At 35.1% G+C, this 21,587-nt stretch overlaps 1 protein-coding gene across 1 annotated transcript in view; it reads left to right on the top strand.

Annotated features, from left to right (window-relative positions):
- The first annotated feature begins 211 nt into the window (after positions 1-211).
- LOC129657254 (UDP-glucuronosyltransferase 2C1-like) overlaps positions 212-21,587 on the top strand; it is a 36,561-nt gene continuing 15,185 nt past the window's right edge. The window contains exons 1-3 of the mRNA XM_055587472.1: positions 212-932; positions 3,763-3,911; positions 5,451-5,582. Coding sequence (XP_055443447.1) covers positions 212-932; positions 3,763-3,911; positions 5,451-5,582 — 1,002 coding nt within the window. The remainder of the gene's footprint in view (positions 933-3,762; positions 3,912-5,450; positions 5,583-21,587) is intronic.

The raw sequence follows: 21,587 nt of genomic DNA, 5'->3' as shown, positions 1-21,587 counted from the left end.
TGAGTATATATTTCCTAACCCAGTGTATTGAGTTGTTTTTTTTTTTTTTTCCCATCAAAGCAGTTGCTTTTCATTTTAATCCATAATACAAAGTACACTTCAAAGTTCAGCCCAATCACTATAAATTGATTGGGATTGTTAAGGACAGATCTTTGGATTGTGTTTCATGCATTTGGTTTAAACCCAGATTTAATTTGATCGAGTGTTAACCATGAAGACTGTGAAAGTCTTCTGCATCCTTTTCGTGTTGCATCTATGTCTCCTTGACTCCGGGAGGACGGGCAAAGTTCTTGTATGGCCTGTGGATTTTAGTCACTGGATTAATTTACAAGTTATTCTAGAAGAGCTTCACCTTCGTGGGCATGAGATAACTGTCCTGGTACCTTCACAAAGTCTTCTGATTGATCATACCAAGATTCCCTATCATGTGGAGATCCTCCGGCTTTCAGTAACTGAAGAAACTTTCATGGAAGAGCTCAATACCATTCTCTATGAAGCTACGTTTGAACTGCCAAAACTTTCATGGTGGGAAATGCAAACAAAACTGGCAAATCTAGGCAGAAGATTTTTATTAACAAACAGAAGAGTGTGTGACAGTGCTATCACAAACAAGGAGTTACTCAGCAGGCTACAGGCAGCCAAGTTTGATGTCTGTATTGCTGACCCTTTAAGTTTTTGTGGGGAATTGGTGGCTGAACTCCTGAATATTCCATTTATATACACTTTTCGACTTTTCTATGGGAATGTCATTGAAAGACTGTGTGCTGGGCTTCCTATGCCTTCTTCATATGTTCCTGGTGTCACATCAAGACTGACAGACAAGATGACTTTTAGACAGAGGCTGGAGAACTGGTTACTGTATACAGTGAGTGACATGATATATTCATATTATATATTTCCAGAATGGGATGAGTATTACAGCAAGGTTTTAGGTAAGAGAAATATGTATATAATAAGTATTCTTATAGCCTATAAAAATGTAAATATTTATCTGACTGTATGAAAACTTACATCCATGTTGAGGCAAATGGCAAGTTTTCCTTGTTTCTCATGACTTAATAATGTTCCATTCTATCTGTAATGATATTTTCTTTATCCATTCATGTATTTATAAACACTTAAATTATTTCCATGATTTTGGCTATTGTAAATACTGCAGCAATGAGCTTAAGAGTGCAATGATCTGTTTTTTTGTTTTTGTTTTTGTTTTTTTTCTATTTTCATAACTATAAGTGGAATTTCTGGATCATATGGTAAAATCAAATAAAATCAAGTTAATTTAAAAATTTTTAGGAACCTCCATAACATTTTCCTTATTGGCTCTACCAATTTACATTTGCACTAACAGTGTAAATTTGTTCATCTCTTTTCACTACCTCCTCACCAGCATTTGTCTCCTGTCATTTTGATGATAGCCTTCCTAACAGGTATGAGATGTTAATTCTTTGTGGTTTTGCTTTGAATTTTCTTCGTCACTAGTAATGTTGAGCACCATTTCAGATTCTTGTTGACTAACTGAATGTTTATTCAGTTCCTCAGCTAACTTTTTAAAAGCTAATTATTTGTTTTTGTGCTATTGAATTGTGTGAGTTCCTTCTATATTTTAGGTGGCAGCACCTACATAGGCATATGGTTTGCAAATATTTTCTCTATTTTCATAGGCTCCTTTCTTTTTTTTTTAATTTTATTTTATTTTTTAAACTTTACATAATTGTATTAGTTTTGCCAAATATCAAAATGAATCCGCCACAGGTATACATGTGTTCCCCATCCTGAACCCTCCTCCTTCCTCCCTCCCCATTCCATCTCTCGGGGTCGTCCCAGTGCACCAGCCCCAAGCATCCAGTATCGTGCATCGAACCTGGACTGGCAACTCGTTTCATACATGATATATTACATTTTGTTGATCATTTCTGTGCAGGGTGCAGAACCTTCTAATTGGAAGCAGTTCCACTTGTTCATTTTTCATTTTTCATTTAATTTTGTTACTTATACTTTAGGTGTTACATTTTAAATTCACTGCCATGATGAGTGTCAAGAATTATTTCCCATTTGTTTTCCTTGAGGAATTTTATGGTTTTAGGTCTTATATTTAAGTCTTTCAACTGGATTGAACTGGTTTACTTCTGGTCCCAGCAGTCTGACACTCAGTTTAGGGACATCTTTTCTAGTGATAGGGTATTACTCTGTCCCTGATTCTTCCATAGTTCTTAGCAACTTAGAATAATCTGAGAAGAAGAATTAAATACTTGGTAAATAGAAGAAATACATTTCTTTTACTTATATATGTTAAAATGCTACAAGATATAGATGCAATTTGGCTATTCAGAATTTAAAATCATCATTATACAATGCATTCCAAGTATGTTTTTCAATTTTAAAAGTATAACTCATAATATATAATTTTTTTCATTAAAATATGTCATAGATATGTTCAAATAATTGATGAATAAACCAGAAAGACAACATTAATTTCAAAAAATTGAGAAACTATTTACAAACCTCTTGGGGGATAAAGTAATTTTAGGATAAGAGCACTAGGTTAGACACAAAAATGGTCCAAAAAAATGCTATAGGGCAATAAAATCATAATTTGGGAAATGATATTTTCTACCAGACAGAAATATGCCCATTAACAATTAATTTCAATGTATTTTAACTCAAAAGTTAGAGAAAATTAAAAAAACAAAAAACAACCTAAAGTGTGCACACATTTTCATAAAGATATGTGTTGAATATGAAACTGGATATTGTAATCACCAGAGTCAAGCCCTTCATTTACTGAGATTTGCCTTGATCTCTTATGCAGATAGATCTTCCTAGGAGTTCAAAATCCCTTATATTTTTCTGGTAAAAACCTTAGCGCACTTAGGACATCAAGGAGAATATTCAAAAAGCCATGTAGTAAGAAACAAGATAGCTATGGTTTCCTCCTATTGGTAACACAGAGCACATATTTCAAAAGGACACCAAAATTCTGGATAAGGTTTGGTATACAGCAGTAGATATATAGAATTCAGAGATGAAATTCTGGTTGAAACTAAGGAAGATGATTCAATTCAGGGTCACTAATTTGAGTTCTTATTCTGTAAATATTCACTTGGCTTCCAATTCAGTTCAAAGGAACCCTTTTTGTACTGTTTGTTAACTAAATATGTCAAAATGGCAAATATTTCACCACCAGATTATTGTGCAATACAATATCTTTACCAAAGAGGATGAAATCTTGTAAAATAAGAACTTTCCTTTACTATAGCAAAGGAAACAATCACTTTAAGAATTGTACTAAAAGTATTCAGGATGTAATTTGTTGTGACAGCACACTTGAAAACAGTAGGAAAAAAAAGGATAAAACGCAAGTTGATTATAAACATAGTCAGAGACATTTTGGGCAATGAGGATGAGATAAATTGGAATTTCAGAAGGTGTGACTCTACCACAGAAGGCTGAGGATCATTGCCTAGGTTTCTTAAACTTACTAGAAGCACATGAGTGGGTTCAGGTTTAGCTCAAGATGAAAGACTCCATTGACAGAGAGAAAGCAACAGGCTTTTGGTTTTGCTCCATACTTATATCTGTGTTTACTTATTTATATTCTGCCTATTGTGTCCTCTTCAGGGTGAAAGGCCAATTGATACATAAGCTGGGTTGCAAAGGCTCAGTATTGGTCTTCAAGAATTTACTTAGAAAATTAGGTGGAGAAATATCTTCCATTTACCATATCAGATTGTTTTCCCTCTATTACCCTTCATTTTTATTCAGGAAAACCTACCACACTGTGTGAGATTATGGGGAAAGCTGACATGTGGTTGTTTCGAAGTTACTGGGATTTTGAATTTCCTCAGCCTTATTTACCTAATACTGAATTTGTTGGAGGACTGCACTGCAAGCCTGCAAAGCCCCTACCTAAGGTAATTAAACATGCTTATTATTTTCCTATAGGAGTGTTTATCTCTTAAATGATTTCTAGTTAATTATTATTAAGATTTGATCTGCAAACTGAGAATACAGAATAGAATTTAATGGTCATTATATTCTTAGACTATACACTACAGTCAGAAGGTGGATACCATTATTTTGGATTATGTATTATTATCCGATTGAAGTAGTGCTCAATATTTTCTTTTCTTGTTCAAAGTCCATTCACTATTCATGAAAATCTATTCTATATACATTTTAAAATATTTTCTAGTATCTCAAGAATACCATGCTATAATTGAAAATAAAGATAACATTATATTTTAAGTCAAGTCATCTGTAAATATAGTGTAATGGGTAATTTTATGTATTAATTTCCCTGGCTAGGTACTGAGCTGTTTAGACAAACATTTTTCTGGAAGTTACTGAAAGTCTATTTTCAGATGACATTAACTTTTAAATAGTGAACCTTGAGTAAACAAATTACTCTTCATTATGTGGATAAGCCTCATCCTATTAGCTGAAGATGTGACTATAACAAAAGACTGAATTCTGCCCGTAGGCAGCCTGCAGACTTGAACTACAGCGGTGGCTCGTCTCCGAGTCTCCAGCCTAATGGGTTGTTCTGCACATTAAACTTGCCAGCCTTCATAACCATGTGAGAAATCCCTGAAAATAAATCTTTTACCTGGCTTTCCATTTTAAGTCTCACGTATTTTTTATTGCCTTATTTAATTAACTTAGTTTTGCTAGTATTTAAATATAGGATGAAAAGATTTCTTTTTATTTCAGTATGATTGAATATGCTGTTTTTATTTTTAACTCAAAATTATATATTTCTACTATATTCCTATAATCCTCAGAGTATGTTTTATAGGTATTTCTGCATTATTTGTCTGGTCAGGAGTTACTTGGCTACCTCATTCCTGATTGTGTTTGTGGAAGCTTATATAAAAAACAAATATAACCAAAATAAAAGAAAATTGAAAGTTAGAAAACAGGGAAAATTAAATATACTAAAATCGTGTCATTGTGCTGACCATGATTCAGCAGAAAAATGAGAGATAATCTTATTATCTTCTAAGACTAAATATAAAGTGCACCAGAACTATTTAGCTTAAAGGTAGAAATTTGCTCTGCCACCTACTGTTGTGTAGGCTTGGACAATTACTTAACCTTACTGAGATATGCAAATGTATACATATCTCATAAAATTACCATATATGTAAGCTAAATGATACATGTAAAGAGTTCAGCAAATGGCAGAAGATAACAGGCAGTCAATAATTTGCAAACACAAACATGCATGCACAGAAACATACATACCTGAAATATGCTTTACTAAATGAGCCTTTAGTAAAAATAATTTTTAATTTGTTTAATAAGAAATGATTTCAGGTCATCTATTTACAGTCAAATCATTAACATGTGAAAGTACAGAATTGTTCTAATTATTCAGACACATTGAGAAAAAAGTGTGACATCTATTATAACTGTAAGCTTTTATATTACAAACACTGTTTTCTTCATAGGAATTCGAAGAGTTTGTTCAAAGCTCTGGAAAAGATGGAGTTGTGGTGTTTACTCTGGGGTCAATGATCAAAAACCTCTCAGAAGAAAAGTCTAATATGATTGCATCAGCCCTTGCCCAGATTCCACAGAAGGTCAGATAATATTTTTTTCAGGGACAGTTGTATTAAAACTTCTATAAAAGTATACTTTTAAGGCATAGAAAAGCTATTGATATTGGTAATGTCAATTTAAGTGAACTCTAAAGAAAAAGTATAAATGTTTAAAAGGGGATATTTGATTGCTACCTTGCTTTAAAACTGGCATTATTCACAGGAAAATCTATTGCAGTATTTTCCTTAAATAACGAGCTAAAACTTAATCATTTGCTACTGTTAAATAATCAGTCAGCTTTGTGTATAGGTTTTAAGGCATCCATGTAATCTAACTTTTTTTTGGATGTTCTTATATTTTCTTTAAATCTGAAGCATATAAACAAGTTGCAAATAACATGACAGAGAATAAAGGAAAAGATAATGAAAATAATAGGCTCAATTCACAGAATGTCTTGGGACTATACTTCCTTATGATTTATTTTTTTGAACATGAGTCCTTGTTGAACCTGAAACCAAGAGCTTAGATTCTAAAAATAATCCTAAATAAATATTCTTCTAATAATCTTAGAAAATTAATCCTAAAAATGATCCTAAATAGCAACCCTAAATAATGATTCTTTTTTTAATTTATTCATTTTTTAATTGAAGGATAATTGCTTTACAGAATTTTGCTGTTTTCTGTCAAACCTCAACATGAATCAGCCATAGGTATACATATGTTTCTTCCCTCTTGAACCTCCCTCCCATCTCCCTCCCCATCCTACTTCTCTGGTTGATACAGAGCCCCCTCTTGAGTTCACTGAGACATAAAGCAAATTCCCACTGGCTATCTATTTTACAGCCTTCCCTGATAGTTTACCTGGTAAAGAATCTGCCTGCAAGACAGGAGACCCCTGCTGGATTCCTGGGTCGGGAATATCCTCTGGAGAAGGGATAGGCTACCCACTCCAGTATTCTTGGGCTTCCCTTGTGGCTCAGCTCGTAAAGAATCCCCCTGCAATGCAGCAGAACTGGGTATGATCTCTGGGTTGGGAAGATTCCCTGGAGAAGGGAACAGCCACCCACTCCAATATTCTGGCCTGGAGAATTCCATGGACTATACCCATGGGGTCGCAAAGAGTCAGAAACAACTGAGCAACTTTCACTTCACTTCACTTCATCTATTTTACATATGGTAATGTAAGTTTCCATGTTACTCTCTTCATATATCTCATCCTCTCGTCTCCTCTCCCCATGTCCATAAGTCTGTTCTCTATGTCTGTTTCTCCATTGCTGCCCTGAAAATAAATTCTTTGATACCATCTTTCTAGATTCCATATATATACATTAGTATACAATATTTATCTTTCTCTCTCTGACTTACTTCACTCTGCATAATAGGCTCTAGTTTCATCCACCTCATTAGAACTGACTCAAATGAGTTCCTTTTTATGGCTGAGTAATATCCTATTATGTATATGTAGCACAATTTATTTATCCATTCATCTGTCAATGGTCATCTAGGTTGTTTCCATGTTCTAGCTATTGTAAATAGTGCTGCAATGAATATTTGGATACATGTGTCTTTTTCAGTTTTGGTTTCTTCAGGGTATATGCCTAGGAGTGATATTGCTGGGTCATAGCTGGGCTTCCCTCATAGCTCAGTTGATAAATCATCTGCCTGCAATGCAGGAGACTTGGGTTTGTTTCCTGGGTCAGGAAGATCCCCTAGAGAAGGAAACAGCAACCCACTCCAGTATTCTTGTCTGGAGAATCCCATGGACAGAGGAGCCTGGCAGGCACAGTCCATGGGATTGCAAGAGTTGGACACAACTTAGCAACTAAAACACAACACATGGTGATTTTATTTCTAGTTTTTAAAAGAATCTCCATACTGTCTTCCATAGTGGCTTTATCAGTTTACATTCCCATCAACAGTGCAAAAGGTTTCCCTTTCCTCCACACTCTCTCCAGCATTTATTGTTTGTATACATTTTGACAATGGCCATTCTGACCGATGTGAGGTGACATCTCATTGTAGTTTCGATTTGCATTTCTCTAATAATGAGTGATGTTGAGCATCTTTTCATGTGTTTGTTAGCCATCTATATGTCTTCTTTGGAGAAATGTCAGTTTAGGTCTTTTTTGCAATTTTTTATTGAGTTGTTTGTTTTTTGGTTTTGAGTTGTATGAGCTACTTGTATATTTTGGAAGCTAATCCTCTGTCAGTTGTATCATTTGCTATTATTTTCTCCCATTCTGAGGGCTGTCTTTTCACCTTGTTTATAGCTTCTTTGCTGTGCAAAAGCTTTTAAGCTTAACCAAGTCTCACTTGTCTACTTTTATTTTTATTTCCATTACTCTAGGGGGTGAATCATAGAGGATCTTGCCTTGACTTATGTCAGTGAGTGCTCTGCGTATGTTTTCTTCTTAGAGTTTTATAGTTTTTGGTCTTATATTTAGCACTTTAATGCATTTTGAGTTTATCTTTATTTATGGTGTTAGGAATTGTTCTAAATTCATTCTTTTACATGTAGCTGTCAAATTTTCCCAGCAACACTTATTGAAAAGACTGTCTTTGCCCCATTGTATATTCCTGCCTCCTTTGTAAAAAATAAGGTACCCATAGGTGCATCGGTTTATTTCTGGGCTTTCTATCTTGTTCCATTGGCCCATATTTCTGTTTTTGTGCCAGTACCATACTGTCTTAATGACTGTAACTTTGTAGTATAATCTGAAATCAGGAAGCTTGATTCCTTGAGCTCCATTCTTCTTTCTCAAGACTGCTTTGGGTATTTGGGGTCTTTTGTGTTTCCATATGAATTGTGATTTTTTTTTTATTCTAGTTCTGTGAAAAATGCCACTGGTAATATGATAAGGATTGCATTGAATCTGTAGATTGCATTTGGTTGTATAGTCATTTTCACAATATTGATTCTTCTTATCCAGGAGTATAGACAATCTCTCCATCTGTTTATATCATCTTTGATTTCTTTCATCAGCATCTTATAATTTTCTGTGTGTAGTTCTTTTGTCTCCTTCAGTTCAGTTCAGTTGCTCAGTTGTGTCCGACTCTTTGTGACCCCATGAATTGCAGCACACCAGGCCTCTCTGTCCATCACCAACTCCTGGAGTTCACCCAAACTCATGTCCATCGAGTCAGTGATGCCATCCAGCCATCTCATCCTCTGTCGTCCCCTTCTCCTCCTGCCCCCAATCCCTCCCAGCATCAGAGTCTTCTCTACTGAGTCAACTCTTCACATGAGGTGGCCAAAGTATTGGAGTTTCAGCTTCAGCATCAGTCCTTCCAATGAACACCCAGGACTGATCTCCTTTAGAATGGACTGGTTGGATCTCCTTGCAGTCCAAGGTTAGGTAGGTCTATTCCTAGATACTTAATTCTTTTTGTTGCAATGGTGAATGGGGTTGATTCCTTAATTTTTTTTCTGATTTTTCATTGCTAGTATATAGGGATGTGAGTGTTTTCTGTGTATTGATTTTGTATCCTGAGACTTTGCTAAATTCACTGATTAGTTTTAGTAATTTTCTGATAGTATCTTTAGTAGAGTTTTCTATGTGTACTATCATGTCATCTGCAAACAGTGAGAGCTTTATTTCTTCTTTTCCAATCTGGATTCCTTTTGCTTCTTTTTCTTCTCTGATTGTTGTAGCTAGAACTTCTAAAACTATGTAGAATAATAGTGATGAGAGTGGACACCCTTGTCTTGTTCCTGATCTTAGGGGGAATGCTTTCAGTTTTTCACCATTTTGAATAATGTTTGGTATGGGCTTATCATATATGGCCACTAATCAATAATAATTCTTAAATAGTTAAAACTTTTTAATAATATAGTAAAAGATTTATAAATATACTTTATAATATTCCAGCTATATGCTTTTTTAATTTTTTCCTAGTTTTAGTTAAAACAGACCTTTACAACAATTATGACAATTTTTATATTTATATCCAAATTCCTTTAAAAAAAATTGCTTTGTAGGAGTGATACCCATTTAAACATTTAACCTAAAAGGCATCATCATAAAAGTATTGAATTTCCAATTGCATTAAAATACAATGTTTAAGAGTGGTATCAACGAGGGGCTGGAGGAACCAAAAACTGTCTCTCCAAAACTATGTTGATTAAAAATGGCGAGAGGGAATGTCCTTGTCTTGTTCCTGGTCTTAGAAGAAGTGCTTTCAGTTTTAATCATTGAGAGTAATGTTTGCTATGGGTTTGTCATGAAAGCAAAAGTCATTCAGTCATGTCTAAATCTTTGCAACCCATGGGTATAGTCCATGGAATTCTCTAGGCCAGAACACTGGAGTGGGTAGCCTTTCCCTTCTCCAGGGGATCTTCCCAACCCAGCGATCTAACCCATATCTCCTGCATTGCAGGCAGATTCTTTACGAGCTGAGCCACAAGGGAAGCCCAAGAATACTGGAGTGGGTAGTCTATCCCTTCTCCAGCAGATCTTCCCAACCCAGGAATGGAACTGGGGTGTCTCCCATCACAGGTGGATTCTTTGCCAACTGAGCTATCAGGGAAGCCCTGGGTTTGTCAAATATGGTCTTTATTAAGCTGAGGTAGCATTCCTCTATGCCCACATTCTACAGTTTTTATCATAAATGAGTGTTGAATTTTGTCAAAAGATTTTTCTGCATCAGTTAACATGATGATATGGTTTTACTCTGCAGTTTGTTAATGTGGTGGTGATGGTGGTTTAGTCATTAAGTCGTATCCAACACCCGTGACCCCATGACTGTAGCTTGCCAGGCTTTTCTGTCCATGGGATTCTCCAGGCAAGAATACCGGAGTGGGTTGCCATTTCTTTCTCCAGGGGATCTTCCTGACCCAGGAATTGAACCTGGGTTTCCTGCATTGCAGGCAGATTCTTTAGTGACTGAAAGATTCTTTACCAACTGTTAATGTGGTGTATCACATCAATTGATTTGTGTATACTGAACAATCCTTGCATCTCTGGAATAAATCCCACTTGATTACAGTGTATGATCCTTTTTATGCATTGTTGGATTCAGTTTGCTAGTATTTTGTTAAAGATTTTTGCATCTATGTTCATCAGTGATATTGGCCTGATATCTTTTTTTGTGATATCTCTATTTTTGTTATCAGGGTGATAATGGCCTCATATAATGAGCTTCACAACGTTGCTTCCTCTGCAATTTTTTGAAAGAGTTTCAGGAAAATAGGTTTTGATTCTTCCCTAAATTTTGACAGAATTTGCCTGTAAAGCTATTGGGTTCTGTTCATTTGTTTGTTGGAACATTTTAAATCACAGTTTCAATCTTAGTACTTGTGATTGGTTTGTTTATATTTTCTGTTTCTTCCCAGTTCAGTTTTGGGAGACTGTACTTTTCTAAGAATGTGTCCATATCTTTCAAGTTGTCTTTTAATGGCACACAGTTGCTTGTAGTAGTCCCTTATGATCTTTTGTATTTCTGTATTGTGCATTGTAACTTCTTTTTTATTTCTCATTTTATTGATTTGAGCCCTTTCCCTTTGTTGTTTTATGAATTTGGCTAAAATTTTATTAATTTGGCTTATTTCTCAAAGAACCAGATTTTAGTTTCATTGATCTTTGCTACTGTTTTCTTTGTCTCTATTTCATTTATTCCTGCTTTGATCATTATGACTTCTTTCATTATACTAACTTTGGTTCTGTGTATTCTTTCTCTAGCTGCCTCAGGTGGAAGGATAGGTTATTTATTTTAGTTTTTTCTTATTACTTAAATTAAGATTGTATTATTAAAAACTTCCTTTCTTAGAACTTCTTTTGCTGTGTTCCCTATGTTTTGGATATTGCATTTTTGTTGTCATTTGTCTTTAGATTTTTTTTTTTTAATTTCCTATTTTATTTCTTCAGTGATATGCTGGTTGTTCAGTAACATTGTTTAGCCTCCATGTGTTTGTGTTATTTTAATTTTTTCCCCCTGTTTTCCCCCTGGTTTCTAATCTCATAGAGTTGTGATCAGAAAAAGATGTTTGATACAATTTCAATTTTCTTAAATTTACCAAAATTTGCTTTGTGACCCAACATGTGATTTATCCTGGAGAATGCTCTGTGTGCACTTGAGAAGAAACTGTATTCTGCTGCTTTCAGATGGAATGTCTTATAAATATCAGTTAAATCTATTTGATCTAATATGTCATTTAAGACTTGTGTTTTCTTATTCATTTTCTGTCTGGAAGATCTGCCCATTGGTGTAAGTGCCCTCACTATTATTATGTTACTATTGATTTCCCTTTTTATGACTGTTAGCATTTACTTTATATAGTGAGGCTGTCCTAGGTTGGGTGCATATACTTTAAAAACTGTTATGTCTTCTTCTTAGATTGATCCCTTGATCATTATGTAGTGTCCTTCCTTTTCTCTTGTAGCAATCTTTATCTTAAGTCTATTTTGTGTGATATAAGTATTACTACCTCAATTTTCTTTTACTTTCCATTTGCATGGAATATCTTATTCCATCTCTTCACTTTCAATCTGTATATGTCCCTAGGTCTAAACTAGGTTTCTTGTAGACAGCATATATATGAGTCTGGTTTTCTTTATCAATTATCAGTCTATGTCTTTTGGTTAGGGCATTTAATCCATTTGCATTTAAGAGAATTATCAATATGTATGCTCCTGTTGCCATTTTCTTAATTGTTTGGGGTTTGTGTCCACAGATTTTTTTCTTCCCTTTCTTTCTTCCCATCTTCTCTTGTGGCTGGATGATCATATTTTGCTTTGTGTTTTGATTGCTTTTTCTCTTTTATGTGTGAATCTATTGCAGATTCTGCTTTGCATTTCCCATAAGATTTTGATATATATACAAGGGTCTTCCCTGATAGCTCAGTTGGTAAAGAGTCTGCCTCCAATGCAGGAGACCCCACTTCTATTCCTGGGTCTGGAAGATCCACTGGAGAAAGAATAGGCTACCCACTCCAGCATTCTCGGCTTCCCTTGTGCCTCAGATGGTAAAGAATCCACGTGAGAGACTGGGTTCAATCCAGTGGATTGGGAAGATCCCCTGGAGAAGGGAAAGGTTGCGCACTCCAGTATTCTGGTCTAGAGAATTCCATGGACTTGGAATATACTTGGAATATACCCTTGGGGTCGCAAAGAGTTAGACACGACTGAACGACTTTCACTTTCACATATAAACAAGGTTGTTTTAAGTTGTTGATCTTTTACTTTCAAATATCATTTCAAAAATGCATTTCCAGTCTCCTACATCTGTAATCGCCACTTGTCACAGTTGCTGGTTTCAATATCATATTTGTGTGTGGATGTTATCCTGTATTTACTGTGTGTTTTCCTTACTAGGTACCTTTACCATTTGAGGTTTTCTTATTTCTAGTTGTCACCTCAACTTTTTCTACTATCCAGAGAAGTTCATTTAGGAAGTACTAACCATGGCAGTTAGTGAAAAAATAAAAAGGAATTCAAGTTAGAAAAGAAGAAATAAAGCTCTCACTATTTGCAGAAGACATGATACTATACATTGAAAATCCTAAATATGCTACCAGAAAACTGCTAGAGCTCAAGAATAAAGTTGGTAAAGTTGCAGGATACAAAATCAATACACAGAAATCTCTTGCATTACTATGTACTAAACAACAAAGACCAGAAAGAGAAATTAAGAAAACAATCTCATTTACTATCACATCAAAAAGAAAATATACCTATGAGTAAACCTAACAAAGGAGGCAAAGGACCTATACTCAGAAAACTATGAGACATTGATGAAAGAAATCAAAGATAACACAAACAGATGGAGAGATTTACTATATTCCTGGTTTTGAAGAATCAATATTGTGAAAATGGCTATACTACCCAAAGCAATCTACAGATTTAATACAATCCCTATCAAATTACCAATGGCATTTTTCACAGAATTAGAATAGAAAAAAATATGTACAATTTGTATGGAGACACAAAACCCCCAAATAGCCAAAGTGATCTTCAGAAAGAAAAATGGAGTAGGAGGAATCAGGCTCCCCAATTTCAGACAGTACTACAAAGCTACAGTAATAAAGACAATATGGTACTGGCACAAAAAAACAGAAATATAGATCAATGAAACAGGAAAGAAACTCCAGAAATAAACTCACATACCTAAGGCCAAATAATCTATGACAAAGGAGACAAGAATATACAGTGGAAAAAAAAGACAGTCTCCTCAATAAGTGGTGCTGGGAAAACTGGATAGCTACATTTAAAGGAATAAAATCAGAATACTCCCTAACACTATACATAAATTTGAACTCAAAATGGATTAAAGACCTAAATGTAACACCAAATACTATTAAACTCTCAGAGGAAAAAATAGGCAGAATACTCTGACATAAAACTCAATGAGATATTTTTGATCCACCACTTAGAGTAATGGAAATAAAAACAAAAACAAACAAATGGGACAGAATTAAGCTTAAAAGCTTTTGCAGGCAAAGGAAACCATAAACAAGATGGAGACAACCATCAGAATTGGAAAAAAAAAAATACAAATGAAGGAATTAATCTCTAAACTATACAACCAGCTCATGCAGCCCAATATGTATTTAAAATTTTTTTTAATGTGGAAGATCTAACTAGATATTTCTCTCAAGGAGACATAAGATGGCCAACAAACACATGAAAACTATGACAACATCACTAATTATTTGAGAAATACAAATCAAAACTGTAATGGGGTATCATCACACACTGAAGAGAATGACCATCATCAAAAAATCTTCATACAATAAATGCAGGAGAGGGTAAAGAGAAAGGGGAACCCTCTTACAATATTGGTGATAATGTCCCAAAGGGATGGTACGGGGAGGGAGGAGGAAGGGGCGCTCAGGATGGGGAACACGTGTATACCTGTGGTGGATTCATGTTGATGTGTGGCAAAACCAATACAATATTGTAAAGTAATTAACCTCCAATTAAAATAAATAAATGTAAAAAAATATTGATGATAATGTAAATTGGTATAGCCACTATGGTGAGCAGTATGGAGATCCTTTAAAAAACTAAAAATAGGGCTACCAAATGATCCAACAATCCCATTCTTGGGCTTGTATCTGGAGAAAACCATAATTCAGAAAGACACATGCACCACAGTGTTCAATAGCAGCACAGTTTACAATAGTCAGGACATGAAATCAACCTAAACGTCCATTGACAAAGGAATGGGTGAAGAAGATGTGGTACATATAGGCAATGGAATACTCAGTAATAGAAAGGAACAAAATAATGCCATTTGCACGAATGTGAATGTATCTAGAGACTGTCATACTGAATTAAATTAGTCAGACAGTGAAAGACCGAGAGCATTTGATATCACTTATATGTGGACTCTAAAGAAGGGGTACAAATGAAACTTATTTGCAAAACAGAAATAAAGTTATAGTTACAGAAAGCAAACATGATTACCAGAGGGATGGGGGGACAAATTGGGAGAATGGAATTGACATGTACACAATGCTTTATATAAAATAGATAAAGAGAATTACTGTAGAGCACAGGGAATGCTACTCAGTACTCTGTAATGAATTATATAGGAAAAAATCTAATAAAGGTGAATATATGCAAATGTATAACTGAATCACCTTGCTGTACATGTGAAACTAACACAATATTTAAAATCAACTATACTCCAATAAAAAAATTTTTTTTAAAAAGAAGCTGTCTGAAGTAACCATATTGGAACTCTGAGTACTTGCAACTTGAAGGGTAAAGCCAGACTGGTAAACTGTAGTTAATTTGGTCATTTCAGCCCTTTAGCACAGTACCAGCTTCAAAACCTCCATTATCCAACCTGCTGGCAGTCAGCATGCCTGTGTACCTGGTATAATTTAGTGGCACCATGATGGGCAATGAAGGCCTTATTCTTCACATATTGGGGTTCTTTACCCTATTGATGATTAGTGCCCTTGATTACTGAGTTGTAGTCGCACATATTGGCCACAATTATTTCAAATCCCATTATCAGAAGCTTATATGTTTTAACCTTTATGATACAGTATAATTAGAATAAACATAAATCTAGAGATTAATGCAATGGGTGGGATGTTTGGAAATTTTGACACATTTAAGAAGATTCAGTTAAGAAGATTCAGTTATTCAGGTCCACTTATTAGACACCATTCTTCAAATGGTGAATGATTTCTGAAAGTAGAGGCTTAAACTCGTTATGTTTAACCATAAGCATAACCATAAGCATAAATATGCTTAATGCATATGCTTAATAACCATAAGCATAAATGGCTATTTTAGATGTTGAGTTATACATAGGAGGGGACTATTATGATCCATGAAAAATCAGAACAAGTCTATTAAAAAAAAAAACAAAAACAGAACAAATGACAGAATTCAGACTCAAAGGACTTACTTGCTTACTGACTTAAGATTATGGGCTTAGAGTCATATAGAGCATGTTTCAATCCTGGCTTTGGTACAAGAAAATTAGATAAACTCTAACTTGAAGTTTTCCTCGTATATAAAATGTGTAAATAATGCCTCCCTCATAGACTTGTTATGGAGAATAGAAAGAGACAACATATGAATGTACTTACCACAGTGTCTAGCACACAATTACCAGTCAATAGCTGAGATTATTGTTATTGTAAAAATATCTTCCTGTAAACTTCCCTGGCAGTTTATATCAGGGAGTATGAGTTACATCCCTGGTTGGGAACTAAGATCCTGCGTGCCTCAAGGTATAGCTAAAAAAAAAAAAAAAAAAATTAAAGTCCAGCTCATTTGGAGAAATTAAAAAAAAAAAATCAGCACTATTTTTTTAAATTATGTCCCTTTTTCCCTTCATTTGAGAATCAGACATTAAAGAATTAGGCTATTTAAAAAAAACTCACATACAGCAAAATTTAGAAAGCTTTATTCATATCCGGGGAAAGATTCAGGTTCATAACAGCCCTGAAAAGACCTTAAAGTCCTAAGGCTTTAACCATAGCCTGATTCCTGGAAAAGATAAATTCTTCAACAATCAAAAAAAAAAAAAAAATTAGACACTAAGAAGAAGGGTGAATCTGATTTCTGGAATTAGTACATTGTAAAAATCAAAAGTACAGTTTTCAGCAAATATAGCAAGATAAAAAATTAGATAAAATATGTTTCAATCAAAGGAACAAAATTAATTGAGAGAAACTATTCCTGAGGAAGCCTGGATTTTGCAATTACTGGAAAAAAGCCTTTAAAACCACTGTCTTAAAGATGCACAGAGAGCTAAAGAAAGAGAACAATAAAGAGAAGGAAATGAAGTAGAAATGAAGGAAAATACTGATAAAGGGGGAAATTAAAAGAACAAAAAAATTCTGGAGCTAAAAATTACAATAATTAAAATGAAAAATTCACATCAGTGGTTCCAAATCAGACATGACCATGCAGAAGTATCAGCAAACTTGAAGAAAGGATAATTGAAATTATCAAATTGGAGGACTTGAAAGAAAAACAAATGAAGAAAAATGAACCCTAAAACAATAGTGGGACACCACCCTATGAATGAGCATAAAAATTGTGGGACTTCTAGGAAAAGAGAAATGGGTAGAAAGGATATTAAAGAAATAATGGCATGACATATTTTAATGAAAGACATCGTGAATCTAAAAATTCAAGAAGTTAGAGAACTTCAAGTAGAATAAAATCAAAGATATCTATACAAAAAAAAAAAAAAAAAAGTAAAATCAAGCTGTCAAAAGTCAAAGACAATGAGGAAATCCTGAAAGAAACTAGATGGAAGTGCTGTGCTTAGTCACTCAGTCATGTCCAACTCCTTGTGACCTCATGAACTGTAGCCTGCTAGGCTCCTCTGTTCCTGTGGATTCTCCAGGCAAGAATACCATGCCATGCCTTCCTCCAAGGGATCTTCCCAACCCAGGGATCGAACCTAAGTCTCCCACATTTACAGGCAGATTCTTTACCATCTGAGCCAACAGGGAAGCCCAGGCAGAAGTAATTCATCACTAAGATGATCAGCACATTTCTCATCAGAAACCCTGGCTGAAAGGGAAAAAAAAAAAAAAAAAAGCATTAACTGAGAATTTGAACAGGCAAAATTTCCTTCAAAGGTGAGGTAGAAATTAAGACATTACCAGAAAAACAAAAGCTGGGGTACATCATTACCACTGCTGCACTTTGCCAATAAAAAAATGCAAACGGGACTCTTTTTGGCTGAAAGGAAAAGATGCTGGAAAGTAACACAAACTGCATGAATAAATAAATAGCTTCAGTAAAGGTAAAAACAAAGGTAATTTTAAATGCTGGTATCATTCTAATTTTGGTTGTGAGTGAAAGTCACTCAGTTGTGTCCGACTCTTAGCGACCCCATAGACTATCCATGAAACTCTTCAGACCACAATACTCGAGTGGGTAGCACTTCTCCAGGGGATCGTCTTCCCCATCCTTCTCCAGGGGATCTTTCCAACTCAAGAATCAAACCCAGGTCTCCCACACTGCAGGCGGATTCTTTACCAGCTGAGCCACAAGGGAAGCCCTCTCACCTGCCAGATGGTGGTCAAAAAAAGTATTAAAAGAAAAAGCTAAACAGGACAAAGCAAAAGTCATTGTTTTTCCTGGACTTTTGGTTGTAAGTCCAATTTTTTAAAATTTTCTCAATACTTTTTAAAAATACATTAAAATGATTATTAATTTATATAATTAGGGACACATTAAATATGTAATTTATGACATCAATTACAGAAAGGCTTGGATGGAGATGTTAAGGAGCAGAGTTTTTGTATGTTTTGAAGTTAAGAATAGGTCAAAGAATAAATCCCAAGAACAATTAAAAATAGTTTTTAAATTAATGAAACAGAAGAGATTGAAACAAGAGATGCAGAGGAAGCAGGAATCAGAGGGAAATTTATAGGTAAACGTGCTTATGTTTAGGATGAAGAAAGACCTAAAATCAATAACCTAATATTATATCTTAAAGAACTACAAAAAGAAGTCAAACTATATTCAAAGTTGGTAAAAGGAAATAATGAAGATTAGTGCAGAGATAAAAAAAGTTAAAAGAAATAGTAAATCAATAAAACTGAAAGCTAGTTCATTGAAATGATCAGCAAAATTATCAAAACATTAGCTACACTGGAAAAAGGGGAAAAAAGAATAAATGAAAATAAGTAAAGTCAGAAATGAACCTAGACAGATTACTAATGGTTTTATAGATATGAAAAGGATTATAAGAAACTGTGATAGAAGTGCAGCCAAGATGGCAGAGTAGGAAGACCCTGAGCTCACTTCTTCCCTCTGGCATACCAAAGAGCAATAATTTATTGCTCTCATTAACTATTAATGAGGATAACCAGAAGACTAGCAGAGAAGACCTTGAATCCACATGCAAAGGAAGCAAATTGAATGGTCACCTTATGACATACACAAAAAATCAAGTCAAAAATCTATCAGAGACTTTTGAAGTAAAATGTCAGCACTTTTACAAGAAACTCCTAAGGGAAAATTTCACCACAGTGGATTCTGCTTTCATAGGTAAGACACCAAATGCAAAAGCAGAAAGAAAAAATATATAAATTAGACTTATTTGAATTAAGAACTTTGTGCATCAAAAGATACTATTAAGAAAGTGAGATAAAATATGCAGATTGTGAGAAAATCTTTTCAAATTATGTATCTGATAAGGAATGAATGTGCACAATACATAAAACACTGCTACAACTCAATAACAATGACAACAACAACAAAAATCTGGCTGAAATATGAAAAAGTACTTGAATAGACTTTTACAGAGAAGATACAAATAGTCAAAAGTATATGAAAAGAAGCTCATTTATCATTATGGAAATGCAAATCAAAGGCACATAGAAATAACACTTACTCTTTAAGATAGCTATTATCAGAAAAGAAAAAGAAAAAGGAAAATAACAAGTGTTGGTGAGAAGTGGTAACAAGTTGGTAAGTTGGTAACAAGTTGGTAACAAGTGTTGGTAAGAAGAAAATAACAATTGTTGGTTCTCTACCAACAAGTGTCCATAGAGAAATGGAACTTGGTGTACTGCTACTAGGACTGAAAAATGATGGATCTGTTGTGGAAAATATTCCTATGGTTTCTTGCAAATTTAAACATAGGATCATATGACCTAGAAATTTTAATTTTGGCCCATATATTGAAAGGAATTGAAACCAGGGATTAAAACTGATATTTGCACATGAATAATCATACCCATTTTAATGTAAAGTTCCAAAGAATAACAAGGGGAGATAAGAAAGCCTGCCTCAGTGATCAATACAAAGAAATAGAGTAAAACAATAGAATGGGAAAGTCTAGAGATCACTTCAAGAAAATTAGAGATACCAAGAAAACATTTCATGCTAAGATGGGTACAATAAAAGACAGAAATGGGGTGGACCTAACAGAAGCAGAAGATATTAAGAAGAGGTGGCAAATACACAGAAAAACTGTACGAAAAAGATATTCATGACCCAGATAATCATGAGGTGTGATCACCAACCTAGAGCCAGATATTCTGGAATGTGAAGTCAAGTGGGCCTTAGGAAACATCACTACAAACAAAGCTAGTGGCAGTTATGGAATTCTGGTTGAGCTATTTCAAATCCTGAAAGATGATGCTGTGAAAGTGCTGCACTCAATATGCCAGCAAATTTGGAAAACACAGCAGTGGCCACAGGACTGGAAAAGGTCAGTTTTCATTCCAATCCCAAAGAAAGGCAATGCCAAAGAATGCTCAAACTACCGCACAATTGCACTCATCTCACATGCTAGGAAAGTAATGTTCAAAATTCTCCAAGCCAGGCTTCAACAGTACATGAACTGTGAACTTCCAGATGTTCAAGCTGGTTTTAGATAGGCAGAGGAACCAGAGATCAAATTGCCAACATTCTTTGGATCACTGAAAAAGCAAGAGAATTCCAGAAAAACATCTATTTCTGCTTTATTGACTATGCCAAAGCCTTTGATTGTGTTCAGTTCAGTTCAGTCGCTCAGTAGTGTCCAACTCTTTGTGACCCCATGAACCGCAGTATGCCAGGCCTCCCTGTCCATCACCAACTCTCAGAGTCTACCCAAACCCATGTCCATCGAGTTGGTGATGCCATCCAACATTCTCTTCCTCTGTCATTCCCTTCTCCAACTGCCCTCAATCTTTCCCAGCATCAGGGTCTTTTCAAATGAGTCAGCTCTTCTTATCAGATGGCCAAAGTATTGGAGTTTCAGCTTCAACATCAGTCCTTCCAATAAACACCCAGGACTGATCTCCTTTAGGATGGACTGGTTGGATCTCCTTGCAGTCCAAGGGACTCTCAAGAGTCTTCTCCAACGTCACAATAAACTGATCCACGCAGTCAAAGGCTTTGGCATAGTCAATAAAGCAGAAATAGATGTTTTTTCAGGAACTCTCTTGGTTGTGTGGATCACCACAAACTCTGGAAAACACTTAGATGGGAATACCAAACCACCTGACTGACCTCCTGAGAAGTGTGTATGCAGGTCAGGAAGCAACAGTTAGAACTGGACACGGAGCAACAGACTTCTTCCAAAAAAGAAAAGGAATACGTCAAGGCTGTATATTGTCACCCTGCTTATTAACTTATATGCATAGTACATCATGAGAAATGGTGGGCTGGAGGAAGCACAAGCTGGAATCAAGATTGCTGGGAGAAATATCAATAATCTCATATATGCAGATAATACCATCCTTAAGGCAGAAAGTGAAAAACTAAAGAGCCTCTTGATGAAAGTGAAAAGGAGAATGAAAAAGTTGACATAAAACTCAACATTCAGAAAGCTAATATCATGGCATCTGGTCCCATCACCTAATGGCAAATAGATGTTTCCACTTCATGGATACAGTGGAAACAGTGGCAGACTTTATTTTCTTGGGCTCCAAAATCACTGCACATGTTGACTGCAGCCATATTAAAAGACACTTGCCCCTTGAAAGAAAAGCTATGACCAACCTAGACAGCATATTAAAGAGCAAGAGACATTACTTTGCCAACAAATATCTGTCTAGTCAAAGCTATGATTTTTCCAGTAGTCATGTATGGATGTGGGAGCTTGACTATAAAGAAAGCTGAGCGCTG

Source organism: Bubalus kerabau, chromosome 7, assembly GCF_029407905.1.
Source record: "Bubalus kerabau isolate K-KA32 ecotype Philippines breed swamp buffalo chromosome 7, PCC_UOA_SB_1v2, whole genome shotgun sequence".
NCBI lineage: Eukaryota > Metazoa > Chordata > Mammalia > Artiodactyla > Bovidae > Bubalus > Bubalus kerabau.
This window is presented reverse-complemented; position numbering and strand designations above follow the sequence as displayed.